General features: G+C 33.9%; 3 protein-coding genes and 1 long non-coding RNA gene across 4 annotated transcripts; 1 reads left to right on the top strand and 3 right to left on the bottom strand.

The window, feature by feature from the left end:
• Positions 1-425: 425 nt before the first annotated feature.
• LOC123662523 (N-alpha-acetyltransferase 40) lies at positions 426-15,699 on the top strand. The gene is made up of 5 exons (XM_045597365.1): positions 426-431; positions 583-839; positions 1,258-1,416; positions 11,777-11,935; positions 15,489-15,699. The coding sequence occupies exons 1-5, from the start codon at positions 426-428 to the stop codon at positions 15,622-15,624; spliced, it is 717 nt and encodes a 238-aa protein (XP_045453321.1). The 3' UTR covers positions 15,625-15,699.
• LOC123662036 (UDP-glycosyltransferase UGT5-like) lies at positions 4,871-10,973 on the bottom strand. Its single transcript, XM_045596925.1, has 6 exons — positions 10,887-10,973; positions 7,806-8,273; positions 7,555-7,725; positions 6,867-7,098; positions 6,369-6,588; positions 4,871-5,701 (listed from the first exon to the last, which is right to left on the bottom strand). Exons 1-6 carry the CDS (start codon positions 10,956-10,958, stop codon positions 5,350-5,352), a joined length of 1,515 nt encoding a protein of 504 aa, XP_045452881.1. The 5' UTR covers positions 10,959-10,973; the 3' UTR covers positions 4,871-5,349.
• A 1,913-nt stretch (positions 15,700-17,612) lies between the features above and the next one.
• On the bottom strand, positions 17,613-19,173 carry LOC123662541 (homeobox protein MSX-1-like). The gene is made up of 3 exons (XM_045597384.1): positions 19,023-19,173; positions 18,069-18,232; positions 17,613-17,977 (listed from the first exon to the last, which is right to left on the bottom strand). The coding sequence occupies exons 1-3, from the start codon at positions 19,171-19,173 to the stop codon at positions 17,672-17,674; spliced, it is 621 nt and encodes a 206-aa protein (XP_045453340.1). The 3' UTR covers positions 17,613-17,671.
• Positions 19,174-23,430: 4,257 nt separating this feature from the next.
• On the bottom strand, positions 23,431-25,259 carry LOC123662542. The gene is made up of 3 exons (XR_006744498.1): positions 25,155-25,259; positions 24,061-24,163; positions 23,431-23,824 (listed from the first exon to the last, which is right to left on the bottom strand). It is a non-coding gene; the product is annotated as an uncharacterized LOC123662542 (long non-coding RNA).
• Between the last annotated feature and the right edge of the window lie 38 nt (positions 25,260-25,297).

Genomic DNA, 25,297 nt, shown 5'->3' with positions numbered 1-25,297 from the left:
ATATAATAATCCTATTATTGAATTAAATTTTACAAAAAATATAGATATTGTATATTATTTACATAAAATAATATTAGAAAAAGAAATAAATAAATTAAAGTAAACTGAATTTTTGTAATAATAATTTAAAACGTTTAAAAGATAATGTCAAACATAATTATGTAGTTTTCATTAACAAGTTATGGTCGTTTGTATTCAATCTGTCACAAAAATTCTATCTCTATTGGTTGTTTTTAAGAACAGTAATATTTTAACCAATCAGGGATCTGTATTATGACACAGGTAAAAAAACCTTTGAAACATGTAGGTACATTAAAACAATTTAGTAAACAGCGGCTTGTTTGTAATACTTCGTTAATCGATAATATAAGTTAAAACAATATTTTTAAATAAATTGCTGTATATTTGTATAGTAAACTTATAAAATGGGTGTAAGTATTCAATTAATCTAATAACGAAGAAGCTAATGATATATACTTTATTTATGTTGATCGGCTTCCACATTATCAATTGTTTATATTGCATTTTTAAACTTTATAAAAATCTCATCTATCTATTAAAAATAAATTTTTAATCTTACAGAAAAAATCAGTAGCATCAGTTAATAAAAGCAAAGAAAAACGCCAAGCGCGAAAGTTAGAACAGCGCCGCATTGCCGATGGCATGTCTTATGTTACCTCTGCAAACAAGTTAAAAGAGTTGGCTCCTTTGTGCAAAGAACTACTCGTCTATAGGAACAAGGACTTAGAAATAGATATGTACATACAGAAAGTAACTGAACTTGACAAAAAAGTATTAGATTGGGCCATAGACCTCACGGAGCGAAATATGAAAAACTTGTAAGTATCATTTATTCGTGTTTACTAAATAATATTGATAATTTCATAATACTTGTACTTCTAAATCTTTAAAAATTTCTAATTTTGTAAAAAATAGTTAGCTATAAGACTGTTTGTTCTACTACACATTTATTAATTTTCTTAAATCTTGTTTTTTTGTGATTTGAGAGTGAAATAAATGAATACTTTTATAGTGATAGTGATTTTGTAGTAATAATTTTATTTTGGAATATATATATTTTTTTAATTTCTAACTTACATGGGTTTCTTTTTAATACAATTTATAGTCTTAAATTAATACATAGCTTAGTAACAAATAGCAACACAATTGAGTTAATTTTTATAATATTTGTAGAAAATATACACTGCATTGTAAATAATGATCATATAAATGCTATATTTAAAACTTTGTTTTTAGGTATGAGACCTGTGCATGGGGTTGGAATAAGGATGATAAAGTTGAACAGATGATGGACGACTCAGCATGGTACCTAATAGCTAAAGATAAAAATGACAAACTTCAAGCATTCTCTCATTTCCGTTTTGACATGGATTTTGGTGACCCAGTTCTGTATTGGTGAGTCTTTTGTATTTTTCAATGTATCTTTTTATATATTTTTTCTGAATAAAATCATAAGTGTATCACAGTTAACATCTCTAGAAAAATTAAAGTCCTGTGTGGAAAGTATATAAACCGCATTCAGCCTGTAACATCCTACTGCTGGGCATAGGCCTCTTTCTCCATGCAGAAGGATTGGAGCTTAATCCACCATGCTGTTCCTCTGTGGGTTGGCGGATATAAATCACAAAACACAAAAACAAATGCACAGACCGTACCAAATATGTATGACCTATTAATCAAATCAAAATATGTTCACTATGCACATAATTACGGTCATCTGTTATATGGGCAACTTAATGCTTGTGGTAAAATGCAAGTAAGGTAATGGTTTAATCCACTTTCAGCACTTATGCAGTAGTAAAAAATAATCATTATTATGTGGTGTCATGGGACACCAGGTAGGAACGAAGTTTCTTCGGATAGTATAAAAGCAACACAATTTGAAAAAAAAATGTTGTATTTTATATATATTTTCTAGTTCTTGATTTTTTTTTTTATTTTGTCAATTGGTGTTTTATTGAGTACATAAAAGTATTTAGGAAATTTAGTATTTTAGAAAATAATAAATACCGTAAAATAAAATAAATCAAACAAATTATAGTAATAATAATAATTCAAACTATTAAGTGAAATAAAAAAAAACATATGTCTTTATTTATTTTTGTCCACAGTATAAAATTACATAAATAATTTTACAAAAAAGTTTACTAGTATTTGATTGATGGATTGATTCTTCACGGACTATTCTCCGCAACTCGACGTCTCAGTGCGCCTATTTTGCGTGGTTGGCTGGGGGCCTTATTCATGCCAGCCTAGTTCCTTGAGGAAGCCTAGCAGACCCCTTGTGTTGCCGACGACTTCCCGAGCGACCTCAGTGTCCTGAGGTGTAGCGCCCTGTAGTTCGCCACACTACCGTATCCCAGCAGGATGAGTGAGGCCGTTTCTTCTGCCTCCATGCACACTCTGCATAGGGGGCTGTCTGTAACACCTAAATTGTGTAAGTGTTTGTCTAGCAAGGCATGTTCGGTAAAAGCCCCGACCAGTAGTCGGAGCTGGACTCTCCCATAACCGCGAAGTTTGCGGAACAATGCTGGGTTGATCCTCGGAAGAGCTTCCCTGGTCTGCCTGCAGGTAACTAGGTTTGTCCAATATTCTTGGTGCATTACCTTGATGTTATGTCGCAGCTGGCCGCGCAACCATCCAAAAGGCAGGGGCAGAATGGGTTCGGGTCCGTAGACCCTCAACTCCGATCCCTCCCTCGCCTGTCGATCAGCCGCGTCGTTGCCTCGCGATCCACTGTGACCTTTTATCCATCGAAGGGTAGTGGTGTTTGTTTCACTTACCTTCGTCAGAGCTCGATGGCACTCGTATATTAACCCTGATGTCATAATGTCGCTCTGCCGGGCTTGCAGGGCCGATCTACTATCAGATAGTATACGGATTGGAAAACCCTGTACATCTCTGGAGTTTATCGCTGTTGTTGCCATTATGATTCCCATGCATTCCGCCTGAAAGACAGTATTATGGATTCCCAATGGCGATGAGATGTTGATATTCAGGCCTTCTGAGTGAACCCAAGAACCTGTACCTGTTAATGTTTTCGACCCGTCTGTGAAGATTCTTAACTCTTTGAGGTTAAGGCCCTCCCCTGGATCTTCATGTAATTGTATTCTGTATTTTTTATTGAATACGTATTGTTTGGGTATCCTGTCGGTGACTGCTTCGATGAGCGGTTCCCTGTTTACCAGTTCGCGAAGTATTCCTGTATGTGTTACTTTTACGTTCCTCCATAGGTTTAGCTTCTTGAGTCTTACCGCAGCCGCTCCCGCCTCGTGTTGGATAAACAGATGCAGCGGCGGCAACTTCAGTAGGGCTTCCAGGGCCGCAGTCGGAATGGTCCTCATGCAGGACGTAGTCGCCATGCAAGCCAGCCTTTGAAGTCGTTGTGACTTTGCTTCACCGGTGATTAGTCTGGTTCTCGGCCACCAAACCACTGCACCGTAGCTGATGATTGGCCTGATGACGGACTGGTACAGCCACAGAGTGATTTTTGGGGATAGACCCCCATTTCTTACCTATCATTCTGTGGCACTGCCAGGAGGCTATTGTAGCCTTGTCAATTTTGCTGTTGAGATGGTTGCTCCAGTTCAGTTTGCTATCTAGAGTGATTCCTAGATACTTTACCTCCGAGCTGAACTGGAGCTCCGTACCGAACAGTCTAGGGGGGTTGTAGTCCCCCAGTTGTCGTTTGTTAGTGAACATTACCTGTTCCTCTTTCCAGGATTGACGGTAAGTTCGCTGTCTATGCACCATCTCTCCACAATTCGTAGCGCCTGCTGCGTGACATTGCACACGGTACTACTGACTCTGCAGCTAATTAAAATGGCGATATCATCAGCAGACCCGATCGTGAAGTAGTTGTGCTGGTTCAGTCGAGTCATGAGGTTATTTACTACTATGTTCCACAGTAGTGGGGAAAGCACCCCTCCTTGTGGACATCCTCTGGCTACCAGTGCATGTTGTTCTCAGATGATTTGAGTTTGATGACTCTTACTGAGCATGTCAAAAGCTCCTTCTGTGTCAATGAAGGTGCCGAGACACATTGCCTTGTTTTCAATGGCCTCTTCTATTTTGCTGACCACTGCGTGTAGAGCTGACTCTGTTGATTTACCTTGGCTATACGCGTGTTGGTGTTATATGCACCGTGCCTCGGAGAGCACGTTAAGCCGTCGGTCCCGGTTGTTATCATGTATACTTGATAGCGATTAAACCCTTAAACCATGATAATACTTACTCCATCGTTGAATAGATGTAAAATTCAACAAATTTATACATTGTGAAATTTCACTGAGATGAGATTACGAGTAGATTTGAAGATTATCCGCGTACAAATGACAGAGAGAAGATATGTGATTAGTGACAGATGAAATGAAAATCGAAAATAATAGAGGGGACAACGCGTCACCTTGCGGCACGCCAGCTTTACTCATACACCAGTTGGAAGAATGACCATCAATGTATATGCGTTGCCAACGATTGCGCAAGTATATGAAACCGTCACTTCAGGAGATATTTTAAGAGAACTAAGTATGGCTAGTAGTAAATCAACAGCATTAAAAGCATTACTGAAATCAAGTAAAATTAACTAACTGTGATGAGTTGATTGTCCATACTTCTCTTATCTGATGTCATCTGTAATTTTTTTATATTATTATGTTATTAAAGATTTTTACATTAATGTAAGGTACTTTACCGCTTTTATTGGAGTTATATTACATAATTTTAACATACGTATATATTCGATCAAACTGGCCAGACAAAGTAAATAACGCGCAAGAAGACAACGAATTAAACAGGACTAAACCCAGGATTGTTCTTACTAGGAAGTAGGGAAATAAAAAAATGTGTATGAGTGGACATAATTATTATTTTTTATTACAAATCATTTCCTTTTGTTCCATTTCACATTGTGAAATTAATTGCATTTCTGTAGCTAGAGTTTTAAGCATACATACGGTAGGGAAAGGTGAGGCTTTCCCCACCCTGAATCGAAACTAATAATAATTTTTAGGTAGATTTAGCCAAAACCTCCTCACCCTATTATAGAAGTATTGTAAATAGTGAAAGTGAATGAATAGTTGCAGTAAATTAAAAAAAAAAATCTCATAATTATCGAGTTTTACATATTTATTTATTTTTATCTTACAAAATTATAGTTACGCCCTTGGTTTTAAGACTCTTCCAAACAAATTCCCCCCACAGTTCTTTTGATATAACACTAATCTCATACAATCAATTAATCTCTTACGAAAGGCGAAACTAATAAATAGCTTACATATAATTATTTACAAAGTTTACACTAGAGATCGGTTGCTAAAAAAAAAACCATTAGTTCGTTTTCAACTTGTATATCCAAAGAAAATAATGAAATAGATTACTGTTTCGCCTGAAAAGTATCTTTTCTGAGACGATCGCTTTAGGAAACCGCCAAATACACCTAGTGCATAAATAGCGAAATAATTTATGAAGTAGGTAAATAACTAAACATATGCTAATAATGCTAAAAGCTAAAAAATCTAGAAGTAGATACTGTGAGTAGGATAAGTCGAGGGCTGGAGAACGCATGTGGCCAGCACCCTTGTGTCTAAGGACATACTCTATCCAGTAAACCCCAGTGTCTAGGGGTGACATGGGGCGGTCCAGGAATATATCTTTTAATTTTAATGCATTTTCCTTATACCTGAAAGTAATGATAACTTTATATTGATTGTCAAAATGTTATAACTAAATTATCAGTATTTTTTCAATCTTCAAAAAAGGACATTCTCAATTCGACTGTATTTTTTCCCCCATTTTTTATGTGTTACCTCAACATTTGTAACGCGAAGACCGATTTCTATGATTCTTTTATGATTAAATATTCATCAAAATTTCCATTTAAATTTAATTGATATCTGTCCCATACTTTTTGAATTATCTATATAAATAAAAATGAATGTTGCTAAGTGCGTAACTCGAGAATGGCTCGACCAATTCGGCTATTTTTTTTTTTTGTATGTTCCTTAATGATATCAATTAAATTTAATTATCATAAAAGGTTTTTTAATACATTAAAACATTTAAATAATAATAATTTTTACTATTAACTTTTGACAGAACGAAGTCTGTCCGGGAAGCTAGTCTCTCATAATTCTTAATTAGTCTACTGTTTTTACGTCTACTTTAGGTCGTATTACTTGTCGGTGTAATTGAAATCGTTTTTGTTTTTTTTTTGTTTTTTATTTCGAGCTGACACTATTCTTTTTCTAATTATCTTCTGCATAGTACGAACACTAACATATTTTTTTCTGCGAAGTTTTTTCTTAAAAATTCTCGTGTCTTTCTGCAATTAGACCAAAATAACTTACCTAACATTTGTAAACAAATCATAGAAAGCTTCTTTCCAAGACGCTGTACTTGAATATCTTAAGGAAATGATTCGTGCAACACCGCGATCACTCATAGCGTGACCGTTCAGCGCCTGGTCAGCATACAGAGGCACTATGAGCATCGGTACCCCACACGCGACCGCCTCTTGTGTCCCGAGTAGACCACCATGTGATATAAACAATTGTACGTTTGGGTGACCTGTAAAAGTTCACATGATTTATGAACTACCAGTACTTAACAGAAAAGATTATTTGAATAGATAAGTTTTACTATTAGTAATGAATAATATCTTAATAAAATTAGAACGTGTAATGTGAACATGGACATAATGACAAAACACTGCCTCGAATCTTTAGTCAGTCTGATTATTAAGATAATTTTATATTATTAAAACATTTATTTAACTTCAACTCATTTGTAGTTTTAATGTATTTTGCATCGTAAATAATAATTATAATTACGTGTGTTATGCTTACATAAAGTTTTATATTGTGGTATCCACTTCATAGTATAAACGTTGTCTGGGACTGTGAGATTGCTAGAAAGCAACTTCCGATCTAATCTCACCAGGACAGTTTGAGATAGTTCAGATAACGCCGTAAAAATCTGTGCCAATTTTTCACTTGATATTGTTTCGATCCGCGACATAGAGCCGAAGCTCCAATAAATAACACCTTCGTACGAGCTATCTAAAAACCTCTTTAAAGCCTAAAAGAAAACACACAATTATATCACAAATATTAGATTCGTATATCTCATATTCGAATGGAACTATCTAGATCAGTAGGGTCTTAGGTCTAGGATCAATAATATATTCCTTTGTGATAGTTGCCACTTAGCAATCGGCACCATCTTTAATTTAGGTTAACCATTGCATATCGTCTGTGACGACTCGCAAGTAATAAGTAATAGTAATGCATGTAATTATTATATTATTGTTCTGGCAAATACTGATTTCGGTTAATAAACACGACGCAATATATGTAACTTAAATTAAGTAAACAGTTCTGTCCACAAGCTTATTGAAAAATTGGACATTTCTGACATTTTTATTTATATAATTAATGACTTCGAAAATCCTTTGCGAAAAAAGATAAGAAAACAATGTACATCATGCAAATAAAAAAAAATTGTAAATCTATAAAAAAAAATTAAAAATGTAACCTTTGGCATTATTTGTGAATTGTCAAGATGTAAGCCTCCAACTTCAACAAGAGCAGGAACCAATGGTCGCACTTCGTTAATACTAAAATGGCTGTTAGCTAAAACCACACTATAATTTTGAGCTAGTGTTTCCAATTTTGGACCAGAACCAAAAAGACGATCAGCAATCACCTGCAATAATATCAAAAATTTAACAATGAGAACTAATCACTATTTTACTTCGAAATACTTAATTTGTAACAATTACAAACCTGTGATGGTATCTGCGACTTAATTTTGTAACTTATCTTCGCAAATATTACAGCTACGGTGTTTACAAAACGTTCCCATAGCTTCATACGTTGTCCATAACCCATCATGTATGCTGGTATGTAGGCCGTTCCCTCTGGATTTCCTAACTGCTCATTGACCCATGGCAGAGGAACACTTGATAAGAGCCCGACAACTGGAGCTTTGAATCGATTGCCGAAGGGTAGGAAACATTCGCTGCCAAAAACCTCTAAAATGATTAAATCGTAAGTTTTAGACGAGTTGACCAGCGCCTTCACGGCCGGGTTTTGTGACACGACATCGCATGCGTGGACGCATTCCTTCATGATTTGGTCCAAGTTTCTCATGAAATCTGGTTTTAGAGATGTGTGCTGTTTAGTGAGATTATTTGTTATTTCTGGAATTGTGCCTGCTAAATTTATCTCTTCTACGTTAGGTGGTGGATTTTTCTGTAAAAATAAAAGTATTGGTGAAAACATTTAAATATTTGCATTTGAGTCGAAACGTCACAGTTCAGATCGTTATACTATTATTTATGCACAATATTGAGTCCAGCAAGACAGGTCGGGAGCGAAGCGCGTGCCGTCTGATAAGACGCATCGCGATACAAAAGGTCATCTTCAAAACGTCTGATTAATAAATAGTCTCTATTAAGTCACTGTGTCATTTCTAAACTGTTACATCAAAAGCTGTTATACACATTTATTAAATACATACATACAAATAAATCATTAATGTATTTTATAATCAAACTAGCGAACCGCCTCGGCTTCGCAAGGTTGCAAAAAATATCAGTGTTCCTCTACTCTCCTATATCTAAGAGAGTTACGTTTCGTATATTACTGTTGGGGTAACTAAGGAAGTTTTACTTCAGTCGTGTGGTCTAAAGCACACTTGATTTTTTATTTATACCTATAGATTTATTTTGAATGCATGAATCCTGTGACATAATGATTATCTTTAAGTATTCTCTGATTCATCGTCTGAATTCGTCTGATTATACGGGATTCAATCGTTGTCTTTGGTACCTATATGCAGAATGGAATGAAAGTAAGACACTATTTTGAACTGCATATGAATTTACAAATATTCTTTTTCTATATCTACAATTGATTTGTGCTACGATACGGACTGGCTGTATTTTATTGGTATATATTGTATATTTTACAAAATTATTAAGAGACAAACGAAAAAGAAGTATCATTTTTTTTTTAATTTAATATAATACTACTCGTACCCGCATCTTCTTTCGCGTGGGAGATTATCTAGACACTCATAATTTTTTAACTCCTGATCCAGCGGTAATGGGATAAAAAGTTTATGTTTCCATGTGAACTCCTTGATCTTATTTTGAGATTTAATTTGTTTTTATTACTTTCATGTTAATCGGTTAAGCCACAAACAGAGAGACAGACTAAAGGACAACAATTTTAAAATCATTTGTTTGTGTTTTAGTATCGTGTAAATAATTATAGAACTTGAAAAAACACAATTATTGTGAAATCACAGACAGACACTTCAATTTTATTTACATGTATTCTCGTAGACGATATTTGTTATTCTTTAAAAAAAAATATGTTGTAGTAAGATTCAGACAAATTTTAAAACCAAATAACATTCCAAATAAGAGAAAAGCAAACATGCATTGTTTTATCTTTGAAAGTAGTCTAATGCAGATAGTCCCTTAATTCTTCTTTACCCTCCAACCACTTAACCAAACCAAAACCAAACCAACATATACTCGTGTTGTTAGAAGAATATCAAACCATCTTTGTCTTTATTTATGTTTGCTCGCAAACGAAAAAAAAACTGACTTCAATTACGTCGACAAGTAACACAACGTTGGTAGACGAAAAAATATTCCAGTAAGTACGCGTTATCTAAGATTACTCAAAAAGTAATCCTCAGATCTCAATCAAATTTAAATGGGACCTCAAGACAAGCATTAGCTTTGGATTAAAGAAAGATTCATCAAAATCAAAATCAGTAGGCACACAGGCAGGCATACAATAGAGCTCGACGAAAAAATAGTCACGTAAATTCGCATTAAAAATTACTCAAAAAGTACTTGTCAGAGCTCAATTAAATTTAAATGGGTCCACATGATACACACCACGTTTTTATTATAAAAAATCATCGAAATAAATCCACCGCCTCTAAAGTTCTGAGGTCTAACATACATAAAAGAATATATAGTCGAACTGGAAACCTCCCCCTTTGCTGTACAAAATCCATATAATCAAAACTAGAAAAATCCGTGACTTTGGGAGCAACATACAAATTCAGAAGGTAATTTTCCAAACTAGTCCTGTTCCACTTTTCGTCTACGACAACCTTTGAAAAAAACTAATTTGTAACACACTACTTTTTAAAACAGGGATAAACTTAAAAAATTTTTCATTGAAATTTGCATTATAGAGGAATTGGTTTAACATTTATTAAAATGATTGAAATTGAAGATAAGCACTCTTGAAAATTACCTCCCGAATCGTACTATACAAACCGCTTAAATGTTCTGGCTGCGAGAGTGCAATGCTGCTCTACGTAATAAAACAGAATACTTATAAAAAAATTTTGGTTGGTTAATATCAAATAGTTTAACACCGAGTTGCACGAACAAAATTAAAATTTAGATAGAGATTAAACTAATTTAATCATAAGAATTTCATACAATTCTTGCGATTAAATTAGTTTAATCACTACTTAAATTTTAATTTCTTTTCGTGCAACTCGGCGCTCAACTGTTATTTTTATGTGTTAAAGATGTCAAAAAATACCCTATTTGCCTAACTTTGAACCATACATTTTAGTATTAATACTTAGAGAAAGAATGTTTCCATTGTAGAATGTGTCCAGTTGTTACTGGTTGTAACCGACGAAGAAAAATTAAATAAAGTCAGAGTATTATATTAAAACTATTTTTAATAGAGAAATAGGTATAGATAAGTATTGTTTAAAATTTCAGTTTGTAAAATATTACCAAGACTTATTGCTTAATATTTTTTGTCGATACATAAAGAATAAGAGACGTTAAGTCTTTTAACTCAACTTTCAATACGTACCATGGTAAAATGCGTTAAGATGGTTAACGTGTGGTTCCTCCGGGAAAGGGCGTCTATTAGGCGGCCGTACATCGCATAGTGACTCTTCGTGTTAGTCGGTAGTACGGCCAGTATACGTGCCGCGTGTGCGATCGACGCACACCCCAGCAACAACCACAGCATCCGCGCGTTCATCCCTGCTGCTCGATACAGATTGCGCTAAGACGACCACGCTCGCATCCCTTGATCCCACTGACCAGGCTGACGTCACCCTAAAACAATTGCCCACACACGCCGTCGACCTTTTTACTGCATTGATGCATTCGTACATTCGACTACAGACACTACTTATATGATATTTAAGTTAAAGCAGCACACGTCTAAACCTACGCATTGCACTCTATTCGGAGCTGGCAATTCAATGGACAAGGCAGCTTTTAGAAACTTTATTTTAGGAAAAAAAGACAAATGAAAATTTTTTTGTGATACAATAAAATATTATATATATATATATATATATATATATATATATATATATATATATATATATATATATATATATGAGCAAAATGAAATCATTTTCCATTTTTCGCTATCAGGTAAAAATCCTTTAAACATGCGTAAAAAGTTTTTTAATACACATATTATAGGAATGCTGGACCTTGAAAAAATAAATGAAGATGAGAAATTTTTGCTCATAAACTATGGGTTTTTTTATTATTTTATAAAGAAAGCCAAAAATAAAAAGAATATCAAAAAATACAAACACATGATTTTTTTCTGCTAAACTAGGATTCTCTTCTTTGTAACTAATGTTGTTTAGAATATTAATCTCCATCGCAACCCAAAGGGTCAGATGGAAATGTTCGACCCAGAGGCGAAATTGAACAGTGTGCGTTTGTTGTTCTCAGTTACGAGTTGCAAATCGAGGCGGGTGGGCGGCGGCGCGGCCTGGGGCAGCGCGTGATGGGCGTGCTCGAGCGGCTTGCAGCGGCCACGCGCATGCGTTGCGTGCGCCTCACCGCGCTCACGCACAACCCTTCCGCCTCTGCCTTCTTCAGGGCTTGCGGGTAAGTATCATGAAGTAAAACTTATTTACGTACGCATAACTTTCGTAACGTCTTACACGCTCACTCACGGAGAGCGGCCATTTCCCGAATCATCAAATACGGGCTGGAGGTAGAGCTCGCTTTCCTTACGAGGAAGAAGTGTTGCAAGAGGTCGCAGATGGCCCAAGTAAACAATTTGAACATTTATTGTAATAAAAAATAGTATTTCCCTATCTGACTTTTATTCCATTAAACCTAAAACTAAACTAGGTCAAGATTTTTCATTATTTTATGAATTTTACTTACTTTTGTTGACTTTGGTAAAAGTGGCGGCACTATCTATCTCGCTCGCTCATGGCAAACATGTCCACTAACCACTTGTCTCATCATTTTGTCGTAAAATTAAGAACCTACCAAGAGCTTGTGCGAATAAAAAACATTTGAACTGAGTAAAGCGGGTTAGCAAAAATCGGGTTACTTGAGGTTTTTATTTTTTTACTCGTTTTTTTTTTTTTTTGTAGTGTGAAACTAACAAGTATTGTACCGTTTTACAATCCGGATTAAATGCGCAAACTTTTAGTGGCACTTGCCAAGGCACTTTAGTACATTTTTTTAAAAAGAGGGCTTTTCTAAGTCAACAAATTTTGAAAATTTTAAATTCATAGTTTAACAAATAGTCTTAATTCTAGAAAACTTGGGGCAATTGTGTCATTATTTTTGACTTTGTTTCTAGAAATGTTATTTAAGGTTACGGTTTCAAAGTTTAAATGAACAAAAATAATAAAAATTGACCACACTAACCGAAAAATGGTTACAGTTTGACCAAATTTCTAGATTTTTCTTAAATTCCCATAATTTTAAAAACTACATTTTTTCCTGATTTTTCTCATGATAGTTACAATCAATCCTGTCACCCCGTTTTGGCTTGACGTTAAGTTCTGGGGACATTCTGTATGAGGATACATCTATACAAATAAATAAAATTAAAGTGTCTGTTTGTAATATTAAAATAACCGCTTTTTACTAAATGCATATGGATGTATACACGGTACATATACCAAAATAACATTTTGTACAATTTTTGTTCGTCTGTCTATGTAATAATGTTCTGGCTAAACTCTGAAACGGCTGAACCGGTTTTGACGGATGGATCGTTGAAACTGGTCGACGAAGATCTCTGGATATCACTCTGTAGGTTTGACCATATCTTCGCATTTCGAGTGCCCTGGCAATCTCCGTTGGGGCAAAGTCAGGCATAATTCAGTCCTCAACTCCAAAAAGATACGCGATTAAAAAAACTAACTAAAAAATAGTATTTCAATGAAATTTTAAATCAAACTCAGAAGGAAGAAATACTCGAAGTTCGCTCCAGATAAGGTGTATTTGAATAAAATTAAAACAATTGCATAAAATTTCATGTTCAGTTGTTTTCTTAATTTGAAAATATTTCTTTTTAAATTAAATGACGTATAAACCAGCCAGCAACCTTATATGATACTGATATCAAACCTTCATTTTATGTTCCGCTAAATATGCCGGTGTGTGTATTTATACTACTTTAATAGTTATATAATCGTCTAATAGTAGCTATGACTATTGTCAGCTGTTCATGATAACAACTAGGTCTGATAACATTTCATATTGACCATATAAAATTATGACAATTGTACCTAGAGTGTCAAATAGCCTACGTAATGTGTTTTTAACAATTATAGTATTTGCTAATTCAGTTTCTTGTCATCCCAATCTTTTTTTAAATATAGTAAATATGTTGGCAAACAAGAAGTTTATAATTCAACCTTACGGTCTATCTGTAAACGGTTATTTTAGCCCACTGTTCCCTTCAAATCAATTTAACATACGTCGTCACGTGATTCCAACTATTTATTGTGTTACTATTTGTTGTTAAATGTGTAAACAAACTATTTTGCATAATTTTTCTCGACGATGAAAAATTAAAATATTCTATAATAATTCATTTGAATTTTATTAAATCAAAATCAAAATTGTACATATTCTAGTGGACTTCACATACACACATTTAACACGGTGCTATATAGCTGCCACTGATTGGAATATATATTCTTCGAGAAGAAACAGCAAGAAACGCAATAGTTAGTCATAATATCGTCAATACATAACCATTACAAACTCTGTCATACGTCTTTTTTTTTCTCAACTAGGTCGGCAAACAAGCGTACGGCTCACCTGATGATAAGCGATTACCGTAGCTTATAAACGTCTGCAACACCAGAAGCATAGCAAGCGCGTTGCAGACCCTACCCCCAATTCCCCGCAGAAGCTCTGGTTACCTAACTCACCAACAGGAACACAACACTGCTTGAAAACAGTATTACTAAGCTGTGATCTTCTGTAAGGTCGAGGTGCTATCCCAGTCGGGCTGCTCCATATTTTGAGCCCTACTCCAGTTTGTCATGTCTTGCTTGAAAGTTATCGCTACCGAACCCACACATATCTGTAATCTGTATCATTTATATAATATTACACTAAAAGACCATCAGATTATTAAACTTAAGTTAATAAGGAAAACTGGTAACTTGGTACAAAAAGACCTATTGAATTATTGATAAATATTATAGCACAAACTTCATATGGTTAATGATTCATTTAGCCACCATTTTATAACAAGTACAAAGGCATGTATTGCGTTTGACTGTTCTGTATCTTTTATAGTCTGCAAAGTAATTTTTACTTATTACTAGTATCTCGATCGGCTAACAAACTACGACCCGCGGCTCGTTCAAGTTTGAATTCTATACGCTAGCTACGCTTTATAACTAGGATTATCTTCGAGACAATTGCACATGTTTACTATACCTTTAATGATTTTCTTTTTTTTCATGTTAATGATGCTCCATTAATCTCTTATAGAAATCAATGCATTTATATTTTATTTCAAAAAGAAATAAGGTTTTATTGTATTTGTTTGAAGTTATGTTAATAGTCTGAAAGTCATGCATTGGTTGCGTGACGGCACGAGTCGACACGTTGCATTACTCATCGTGCGTGCTAAATGTTTGATGCATTATCGAAACTGCAAGCCGTAGAAAAATCGCTTCAGGAAACATTTTCTACAGTGACAGTAACAGTAAAATTTCCTAATAAAAAATTTACTATCTAATAGTTTCTTTGAATTATACATAAAAAAATATTACTTGCCTTAACAAAATACTTCTAGTGCTGTAGTCGAGGAAGCTAAATGTTGTGAAGGAAAGTAGCTAAAGATGTGCTTTTTTAAAGAGTACTGAAAATCTACTTTTTTTTTTGCTTTGCAGCAGCTTGGCGGCTACCGTAGCCTATGGAAATCTACGACACCGTGGCAAGCATGTACCTTTCCCCAGAAGCTCTGGCTACCTTATTAAATACTTTTGTGTGCAGTGATTTGATTGTAATGTTCTGTAAGATTAACGTACTTCCATTAACCTTACAGAAAATCCTAACCACAATTGTTTCGATATCATTTTCGCAGATCGAAAATTTTTGTCGCGATCTAACCCTATCAATTGCCATTAAATTATTAAAATATTTATTTCAATCATTATTTCTTTTGCAGGTATATTCTAGATGAAACCAGTCCACCTAAAGAAGAAATTTCACACTACGAAATCCTGAGTAAAGCTATTGAAGCCATGGACGAAGACAGTCCGAAAGAAAACTCCGACTCTCGGATAGAAATAGCCGGTTCATAGAATTGTATTTTTAAAGTTATGTAAAATTGATGTTTTTTTTTTTATTATTTATATGAAAGTATTTGTAAAGTGAAAATGAGATAATTTAAAATAAAGTACACATGACAGAAAGAATTTGATTTATTTTCTCTTTATCACCGTAGAATAAAAATAGATAACTTTTTTTGGTTCTATATTTAAAATAATATACTAGCGGAAGCATGTCAAATGCATTTTTTTTTTTTATAAACGTAAATATAAATAATAATATAATAGAAGGCAGTCTGACTACCAAAATACGCCATCGACCCAGTCAGACAATGAAATATCAAATCATATGACAGATTTATAACCATCGGCTAGTGGTCTCTGACAGTGGGAACTGATAAGTGAGTAATTAATGAACGTTATCGAATCGTGCATGGTCAGTCGTTACCGATCGTCTGTGATACGCATTCTGGAATAATCTTATTAACTTATGTCGTTTAGATGATCTAAACTCAAATTATAAAGTAAAAATCGGAATATTATGGCGTGACCTAAAAATCATCTGCGAACTTATAATATCTAAATGAAAACTTATAATACCTAAATTTTTTAAATTGCAATGAAAATGCTCTTCTGTGATTGTTTTGTAAAACGTAATAATGTTATACTCCTTACATTACATCCACGTTACTTACGTTACATCCTTATATATATATCCATGTTGATACCGATATTCACCACTATAAAAAGGACAAGCAAGTCTTCCAGAACTCAATACAGACGAATTCTTTAGATAGTGACCAGTTATGTCATAACTGATGTCATAAGATGTTGATACTAATTAGGCAAATGCGAAGGATTCTATTGTTTCAACTTCGCCATTGAAAATAAAAATGCAGATAATTATTTCCATTGCGGTTTCCTTATGAATAAATATCTGAAATTAACGAGAAAAAAAAATCACAAATATTTTATTATATTGATAATTTTGAAAGTAAAATAAAGCCAATATACACACATCACTATAGTTTGCATGTATAGTACCTATAGTTATACAATTACTATTTAGCGTTAGGCGATGCATCGTGCTCTAGTACGTTAGCTGTCCAAAGGTGAATGAGATAAGAAAACCTAGAAGACAAAAGTATTTATCAACAAAAGACAAAGAACATAGATGTGCTGCTATTTTCAATAGATGTGATTTAAATTTTAATAGATATAGATATGTAGTAGCTATGGTAGTGTACAATATATATACGTAGGTAATTTTATACATAGCAAATCGTAAAAAAAAAACTTAATGAATGTAAAGCACATACTACCAGTAATTATATAAAATTTACTGGTAGTATAATTAACTAAAATACACGCAACACATACACAAGATATATTTGTGAACCTTATAATAATAATTCACTAATTCACCCTTCAGACAAGACATTCACTAATTCACCCTACACAAAAGAAATGTCAATTAAATACCTATACTAAATTTTATGACTATAATAATGTTATATCATTTGCGCAATATTCTCAGTAGAAGCTAGGTCTTAATGTCAAATTGTAATTACCGATCTCATTAGATACTATTATGACTATGTAATGAAAACAGGAAAACATAAGATAATATAATATTATATTAACAATAAGTAGATGATATTCTCTCGTTAGGTAAACTCTTTTTTAAATGACTAGCTCTACAAACAAGCGTATGGCCTTCCTGATGGTTAGCAGTTATCGTAGCTTATCGACGCCTCAAGCACTAGAAGCATTGCAAGCGCGATCCCGTCTCTACCTCTGACCCTCTCTCCAGGACCTCTGTTCGCTCTGGCCATCTCACTCACCATGGGAACACAATACTGCTTGAAAGCAGTGTTATTTAGATACTATTTATGTATTCTACTCTATTTACTCCAAGTAAACAACATCACTTCTTTTAAATATTTTATTAAATTTGAGTATTTATATCTCCTCAATTTTAAGAAAAAAATCAAATATAAATTTGAAATAATACACACAGATAAGTAAAACTTATTATCACAGTCTTTATGTCATATAGGTATTTAAAATATTTTTACGGTCATTCAATAACATTTTCCACATCAATAGGAGAATCACAACGACTTTCATTGGAATCTTCTTCTGAAGCGCTCAGATACGTAATAAAGTGTGTTTTATGTGACAAAGGCGTACTTATATGTTCACGTACTCCCGAAGGCTGACTTTGTGAAACGTCTAATGAGTAATTAGCTTGGCTGTTCCACGTATCATTGAAAACGTTGCTCTGAGGTGCTGTCGAGGGTAACGCAACAGCATGAGGGGGTGTAATAGTTCCACTCTTTTCTCTTCTCTCTCTTGCTCTTCTGTTTTGGAACCATATTTTTATCTAAAATATAAGTAAATTTGTGTTAACAATATAACAAGGATTGATGGAATTCATTTTTGAATTTATAATTTAGTTAATAAAGCCAACTAACTCTGTCGTCTCGCAGCTGTAGTGCCGCAGCTAGAGCGCGCAGAGCTGGGGGTGCCAGGTAAGGTGCTCGCGCATACGCAGCCTCCAACGCAGCCGCCTGCGTACTGGTGAAAGGCACTCGCGCATGGCGGCCGGAGCGACGAGTTCGGCAGGCGTTAGGCGTACCTGAAAAATTTGTTTGTTTTGGTTGTGAGTGCCCCAAGCTGCCAATGGCTTTTGATTAAAATACATTATTGGAAAGCACATTTTAAAGGTAGTGCTTTTAAGTCAATATTTTTAATATCCTAATTAGGTAGTTATGTGTTCAAATAATAATAAATTACTATACAACTTTAATGGTGTGCGTTGAGTACTCTTCTGAGCATACAGACTTTATTAAAATATAATAAATATTAAGTAAATAACTTTGTTACATTTTAAAAACAATTATATAAAGATAATTTTGTAAATGTTATTTTTGTTTACTTTTATAATTTCGTTCACAATGTTTTCGCATATATTTTACACTTCTTACACTAATTAAGTACAATAAATGAAATGATGTAACGTAACACAGTAACGAAATATTAATAGCAATATATTTAAGAAAGACGCCGCTTTGGCGCAACGGCCACAGCCATGGATTGTACCTGTTACACTGGCGGTTGTGGGTTCGATCCCTGCACATGACAAACATTTGTATTGGCCATACAGGTGTTTGCCGTGGTCTGGGTGTTTGTGCAGTCCTTCTGGGTCTCCCCACCGTGCCTCGGAGAGCACGTTAAGCCGTCGGTTCCGGTTGTTATCATGTACACCTGATAGCGATCGTTACTCATAGTAGGGAATATATCCGCCAACCCGCATTAGAGCAGCGTTGTGGATTAAACTCTGATCCTTCTCCTACATGGGGAAAGAGGCCTATGCCCAGTACTGGGATACTACAGGCTGAAGCGTATTTAAAAAAAAAAGTTCTAACGTGAAAGTCGTGGCGGCTGGTATCGTGTACAACACAACCAACTTGGAGCTGAACTGCTCTCATCCCGACTTTTACTATCCTCACTTAAAATTCTTTCAATACTGAAATCCGAACTGCACTTCGCACTAGATGGTACAGACGATAAATTCATGTTTGCCACTGTTTAACATTTCAAACTGAGCTAAAGCATTCTATTTGTTACATTTATAACTTTGCACAATATGGGGTGGTTTATAATAGGCCACGCCTTTTTACAAACATGGCTTGCTCCCCTTAAACGTGAAGATGTTTATCACCAAGCTCTATCAATGGGGAACACGCACCAATGAGCACACGAGTGTTGTGACGTCGGTTCATTCATACGAAGCGTATTGAATTAGAAATGGATACAGTGCACAAAAGAATATTACTTTAAGGGTATGTGGGAAAAATAATTTGTAACTTATATTATATTACCATTGTTCCCAAGTTGTCGGGATTTGTAACATAATATCGTTTTGTGGTTGTTAATTAAAATCGTATTAATGTTTCGCACAGATGCAGATCCTATCAGTTTATAATAATTGTTTATCTATTATGTTCCTATTAATACGTAAAGCTTAATTAAATTTGTCTTAACTTTTGTGTTTCGTAATAAAAATCATACCAATGTTAACTAAATATGATTATGCAGTACAATAGAACTTTCCAGATATAATGTACGAATACCTATAGGTATTGATCAAGAGCCCGGTAGGGCCAAAAAATTTTTGATCGCATTAGAAGAACTGGCCAAATATGAAGTATAACTCATAGTGACTTTGGCAGATACCATGTATCAAGGCATCATATCACTATGAGTCAAATTTCATATTTGGTCATTGCTTATATCGGTGTTGAGAACGTGCGCTGAGAAACTTTTAGGCTTTTATAAAATGACGAAAGTCTGGCCCTCGCGGGGATTAGGTTAGATTTTGATTTGTGTTTGCAGTCAAAATTTTGTAGTAAATATTTGTAGGAGTAAACAGTTGCCGGAGTCTAATTAACAAATCTCTAAAAATTAAAATAATACGAGTAATATACTAATTACGTTATGTCAAATTATTATTAATTTTAACAATAACTTTTGTTGCTAATAATATAAAAAGTAGTAATAAAATAGTCATTTTAGAGCTAAATAATAAAACCATAGATTTCATGATGCGATTGCGACTTCATGTGGAAACTTTAAACAGAATGCTGGCGTGTCCTCAAGTGGCACATTATTTAATTTTTAAACCGCTACACGACAAAGCTATAAACAAGATGTTATCTGTATAATCGTTGCGGGTAAATTTTGAAAGGGTCTTCAACTTCATGTGGACCGCAATAATTTGTTTAAATAACGATTAATGGTGAGATAGGAATATGTAGCCGTTGGTGATTTTCTAAATGACATTTCTGACATGAAATTAAATATAAAAAAACGCCATAAAAATATTTCAGAAGAACTCTATATAATTTAAAATTATTGACAGTTTATACAGAATTACAGACAAGTTTTTTTTTATTATTTATTTAAAATGAACACCCACAGGCTCTAAGTTGCCATGTCTTTTGCATCACGCTAAACCTGTAGGCGTTTTATTACGACTACAGATCGAGAGCCCTATAGTCTGATTGCCTAAATGACGGTAGTAAAGCGACGAAAACGTGGTCCGTCGCTAGGTATTTTCCTATTACGATGACCTAATTTTTTTATCTGTATAATTTTATTTTGCGTATAGCCTAAGCAAAGTATACATCCAGGACATTGTTTTTTATTATTGAAAAATTGCACTGACAGAAGTTAGATTTCGACAAGTATTTTCCAAAGATTCAACAATAATTTCGGTATTTGCCGAAACTCGTTTATTTGTTTAGTACTTCGTGTGGCTGTTGGGTGATTTTTTTTTATAATCATCACACATTTAACGTGAATTAACTTCAAATAGTAAAGCTAGTCTATAATTGTCCTTGGCAAAATAAACTGCAGTAAAACCCAATAAATTGGGCTAAATATTTTATTAATTAACGAAAGCCCATTGTGAACCAAATATAAGTAATTTAGTATATCTGGATTTTGAAAAGCATTACACAAGAATTCATGTTTGCACAGACAAGCGGGGTCTCTGTCGCGAATCCCTAAAGCCCCAATGGGTATCCTGTATAATGAATACAGCTGCGACAGCAGTTACGCCCCTATTAAATATATAATATACTTATTAATATAAACTAAATAACTATAGATCGTAATATTACAGGGCGATAGATTTGTTTACGCTAGCTGTACAGTCTGATTATCGATATTTTAGCTATCTTTACATTAAATAAAACATTTCCCTATACTTTAAAAATATAGAAGTAAACCCATTTGCCGTCTATTGTTATTTTATTTTTAATTAATTTTATATTATTATATATAATATGTTACATTGTCTGTTGGATTATATTTCAATGTTTTGTGTATCCTGTTTATTAATTGACTAGCTGTGCCCGCGACTTCGTCCGCGCAGAATTTAACAAAAAAGTTATTGTTCAGTTCGCAGAGTTATAAAATAAATAGCCTAAGCTACTCCTTATTACAACAGTTGAAAATCAGTCCAGCCGTATCAGAGATTAGCCGGAACAAACAGATAGACATACAGACAAAACTTGTAAGCAATGTTATTTTTGTATATGTACCGTGTCATCATTATGATTTATATTTATATTCATCATCCATATGTATTTAGTAAAAAAACGGTTAATTTAATTTTACAAACAGACATTCCAATTTTATTTAATTTATAGTTGCAATTTAAAGTTCACAAATAATTGCATCAATATTACTTTTGTGTGGTGAACGATTGAATGCCACAAGCCGAACATTCGCCACATTATGGAAAAAACCAGGATAAGTGACATTGGATTTTTTTTATTTCAATTACTGCATCAAGCACGGTTGGAATGGTTGGTTAGATTTGACTATTGTTAAACACAAACGGACAATGTAAATGCTAATATTTCTTTTTTTAGTATGTATTTATGTTACGAGTCAATTAAAAGCTAAATGCTAGTTACCATGTTAAAATGAATCACCTGATGAAGAATTTTAATTAAATAAATTATTTTTAAAACATTTTAACAACTAAATTATAATGTAGATGCAAGTTGTGGAAAATAATGCATTGCTTAATTTTTTTATACTATTTTTTTTTATTGGCAACAAGCCTACTGTAAGCCTAGTAGGTAGGTAAACGGATATCGTATCACATATGCCTGCGTCATGAGAAACATTGCAAACGCATTACTGACCCTACACCCGCCCTGCTCAAGAAGCTCTTGCTACCGTGCTACCTTCAATATAGTTGAGGTACTTTCTCAATCAGGCTGCACCAAATTTTCAGCAAGATATTTCCTGTTATGACCCACCTCATTTAAAAATTTGGTGATAACGGAAGTCTTCAGAGTTTTTTCAGTAATTTTATATTGTGTTACGATGCTAATAATATTTCATTTTATTTACCTGAGTAAATCTACGTTTTCTTGGTAACTTATATTATTTGTAAATACTAATTCACTGAAAGTTTAACTTTATTCAGTTAACTATAACTCGTCTAGTGTCTCAACCGTTTTTGCTAACGCAATGAAATTCGTATCGTTAGCCTTAGTGGCCTTACCAGCGTCACCAGGTGGCAGAAACAGATACTAATCGAAATATTTGAAAAATGAGGCATTTAGTCCCGTAATCGTATCTCGTAGTGAGAATGCCTCTTAAATGTCATTCGCCTTTTGTACATTTTTGGAACGAAGTTTCTTACAGCAGGTTTGACATTTGGCTGGGTGAGCGAACTGAAAAAAATATGATACTAAAACCGTAAGAAAAATATATAACGGAATTGAAGTAATATCAGTCACACGACTGTATAATATTATGACGTTTATAAAACTAAAATATTACTAGTAAACTTTTTTTAAATTATTTATGTAATTTTATACTGTCGACAAAAATAAATAAAGCGATATGTTTCTTTTTAAACTAAAAAAATCAAGAACTAGAAAATATATATAAAATTCAACATTTTTTTTTTCAAATTGTGTTGCTTCTATACTATCCGAAGTCACTTCGTTCCTACCTGATGTCCCATGACACCACATTTTTTTTCTACAAATTATTGCTATTGTTGCTTGTTTATTTTATTTGTTTGGTTGTACACCAAAGTAAAAATAAATAAATAAATAAATAATAAATGTCATACTAAAGAAGATACAATCTCGACCTCTTTATTGAAGACGAGATGCAGGTACGAGTAAGGACCACCGCAATGAATTTGAAAACGATGTACAATATTTATTGTATAGTGTATTCCATAACTATTTAAAATAAATAATTTAAAAAAAACGACTTCAAAAATAAAAAGCAAAAAAAAGCTTAATAAAGCTTTTATTTCAAACACTTTAAATAAAATACTACTATTTTTATGCGCTACCTACTTCGAGGTTTGAAGTCACTAACAAAATAAAACTTAATATTATAAACAGCTTAACTTAATATTTAATAACTGGTAAATTACTGTAATGAAATTCCTACTACGTTTATGTTGTTTAGTTCTAGACGAAACCATACTTTATTTTTTTTCTTTTTACGGGGGAAAAATCCATCATGGATACCCACCGGCGCGGGGCCGCCAGAGGATTATGTCAGATTCCTACTGACTAAAAAACCACCAAACGCCACCTCAAGACGAAACCATCCTGCTCCAGGTGGCGGCAAGTGTTACTTTTGGCTTGGCACCAACTATAGAAGGTTACGTTGTTTTCCCCTTAAAAAAAGACATCGTAAAAATGAAAGTGAACAAAATTGCTCATAAAATGAAAACTACTCTAGGTCAAACTAAATCAATTTTTTATACCAACTGGCAACTATTCCGCATCGAACAAAAAAGAATCACGCCAATCGGATTAGAAATTTTAAGTAATCGGTGACCAAATATACAAAGTATCGTGAAAATTAATAAAAAAATATACAAAGTATAGTGACATTAAAAAAAATACCAACCGAAATGATAACCTCCTCCTTATTGAAGTGAGTTAAAATCGACAGCCAAATCCACACTTTTGCATTATTAATCGCCTTCCAAATTATTTTTATCTCTACGTTCCTGTTGATGTCAAAAATGAATTTATGTTTATTTACTGAACTGCGAATATATTTATTATTCTTAACCATAAAAATAAACTATTATAACTGTAATATGAACCATTATAATTATAATAAACCATAATAATTTATTGCTACTATTACTTGAACTTCACGCGCTTGACAGTCTACAGGCCAACGACACTGGTCACTAGTTAAAAAATAAATAAAAAAACTAACTTTTTTTCGTTAACGTTTTCCTGCCACGGTTCCCTAATTGATAATATGTTATAAAACCAAAAAAAGAGCTCATCATCGATGTTTCTGCTCTTATCGAGTCTACTGGAATTAGTCGCGATGATGGCAAGAGACCTGATGGATTGAAGTTGGTTCACTGGGATAGGGGAGGAGCGCTTTTGTGGAATGCAACCAGCGTTGACACACTTGCACCGTCTCATGTCATGAAAACAGGCCTAAGTGGGAGCCGCTGCGGAAAAGGCTAAAACGACTAAACGGCACAAATATTCGTCAGTAATTTACATCTTTGTGCGTTTGCAGTCGAAACACTTGGACCTTGGAGAAGCAGTGCTAAAAATGTTTTAATGAGATAATTCCTCGCCTTATTGTCTCCACTAGTGACAAGAGGGATGGTAAATTTTTGCTCAGAGAATCGTCATAGCGATTTAACGTGAAAATGCTGCCAGCATTTTCGGCACCATTCCACGCGGACATGATTTGTACCATAACTATCTGTCAAATTTTTTATTTCTTAGTTTGTGAATTGTAAATATATATATATATCGTACTAAACAATGTTCATCTAAATAAACATGCACATGCACAAAGTCACTATAAACACGTTGCTGCGGCGTCGGCGTCGGCAGCACGGATAATCGCTGTAGCGAACTACTATAAATAATAAAATACCTATAAAAATAAAATTTAAACAGAAAATTTTTGAACTTTACATTAAATTGAATTCAATGGAAATTTAAAAAAAATAACTAACGTACCATAAACGTTGCAATATATGCTGTTAAATAAAATGCAATGATCACAGCCTACTATTTTTGACGGTCAGTGAAGTAAATATTATAATATTATCTCACCGCAACAAACGGTACAAAAACTTGTTGGCCTCTGTCAGAACCTCAGT

This window comes from Melitaea cinxia, chromosome 18 (genome assembly GCF_905220565.1).
Source record: "Melitaea cinxia chromosome 18, ilMelCinx1.1, whole genome shotgun sequence".
Taxonomy (NCBI): domain Eukaryota; kingdom Metazoa; phylum Arthropoda; class Insecta; order Lepidoptera; family Nymphalidae; genus Melitaea; species Melitaea cinxia.
The sequence above is the reverse complement of the archived record's forward strand: the minus strand, read 5'-3'. Positions and strand labels throughout refer to the sequence as shown.

What these genes read in the sequence shown, in the direction of transcription:
- LOC123662523 (XM_045597365.1), top strand. An exon ending in GGTGACCCAGTTCTGTATTG is followed by an intron (nt 1,417 to 11,776) that starts GTGAGTCTTTTG and finishes TGTTGTTCTCAG; the next exon opens with TTACGAGTTGCAAATCGAGG. An exon ending in GCCTTCTTCAGGGCTTGCGG is followed by an intron (nt 11,936 to 15,488) that starts GTAAGTATCATG and finishes TTTCTTTTGCAG; the next exon opens with GTATATTCTAGATGAAACCA.
- LOC123662036 (XM_045596925.1), bottom strand. Translation starts at nt 10,958, where the DNA reads ATGTACGGCCGCCTAATAGACGCCCTTTCCCGGAGGAACCACACGTTA. An exon ending in AGTCGCAGATACCATCACAG is followed by an intron (nt 7,726 to 7,805) that starts GTTTGTAATTGT and finishes ATATTATTGCAG; the next exon opens with GTGATTGCTGATCGTCTTTT. An exon ending in ATTCACAAATAATGCCAAAG is followed by an intron (nt 7,099 to 7,554) that starts GTTACATTTTTA and finishes GTTTTCTTTTAG; the next exon opens with GCTTTAAAGAGGTTTTTAGA.
- LOC123662541 (XM_045597384.1), bottom strand. Translation starts at nt 19,173, where the DNA reads ATGAATTTATCGTCTGTACCATCTAGTGCGAAGTGCAGTTCGGATTTC. An exon ending in CCAGCCGCCACGACTTTCAC is followed by an intron (nt 18,233 to 19,022) that starts GTTAGAACTTTT and finishes CAAATTTTTCAG; the next exon opens with GTACGCCTAACGCCTGCCGA. An exon ending in TACAGCTGCGAGACGACAGA is followed by an intron (nt 17,978 to 18,068) that starts GTTAGTTGGCTT and finishes CTTATATTTTAG; the next exon opens with ATAAAAATATGGTTCCAAAA.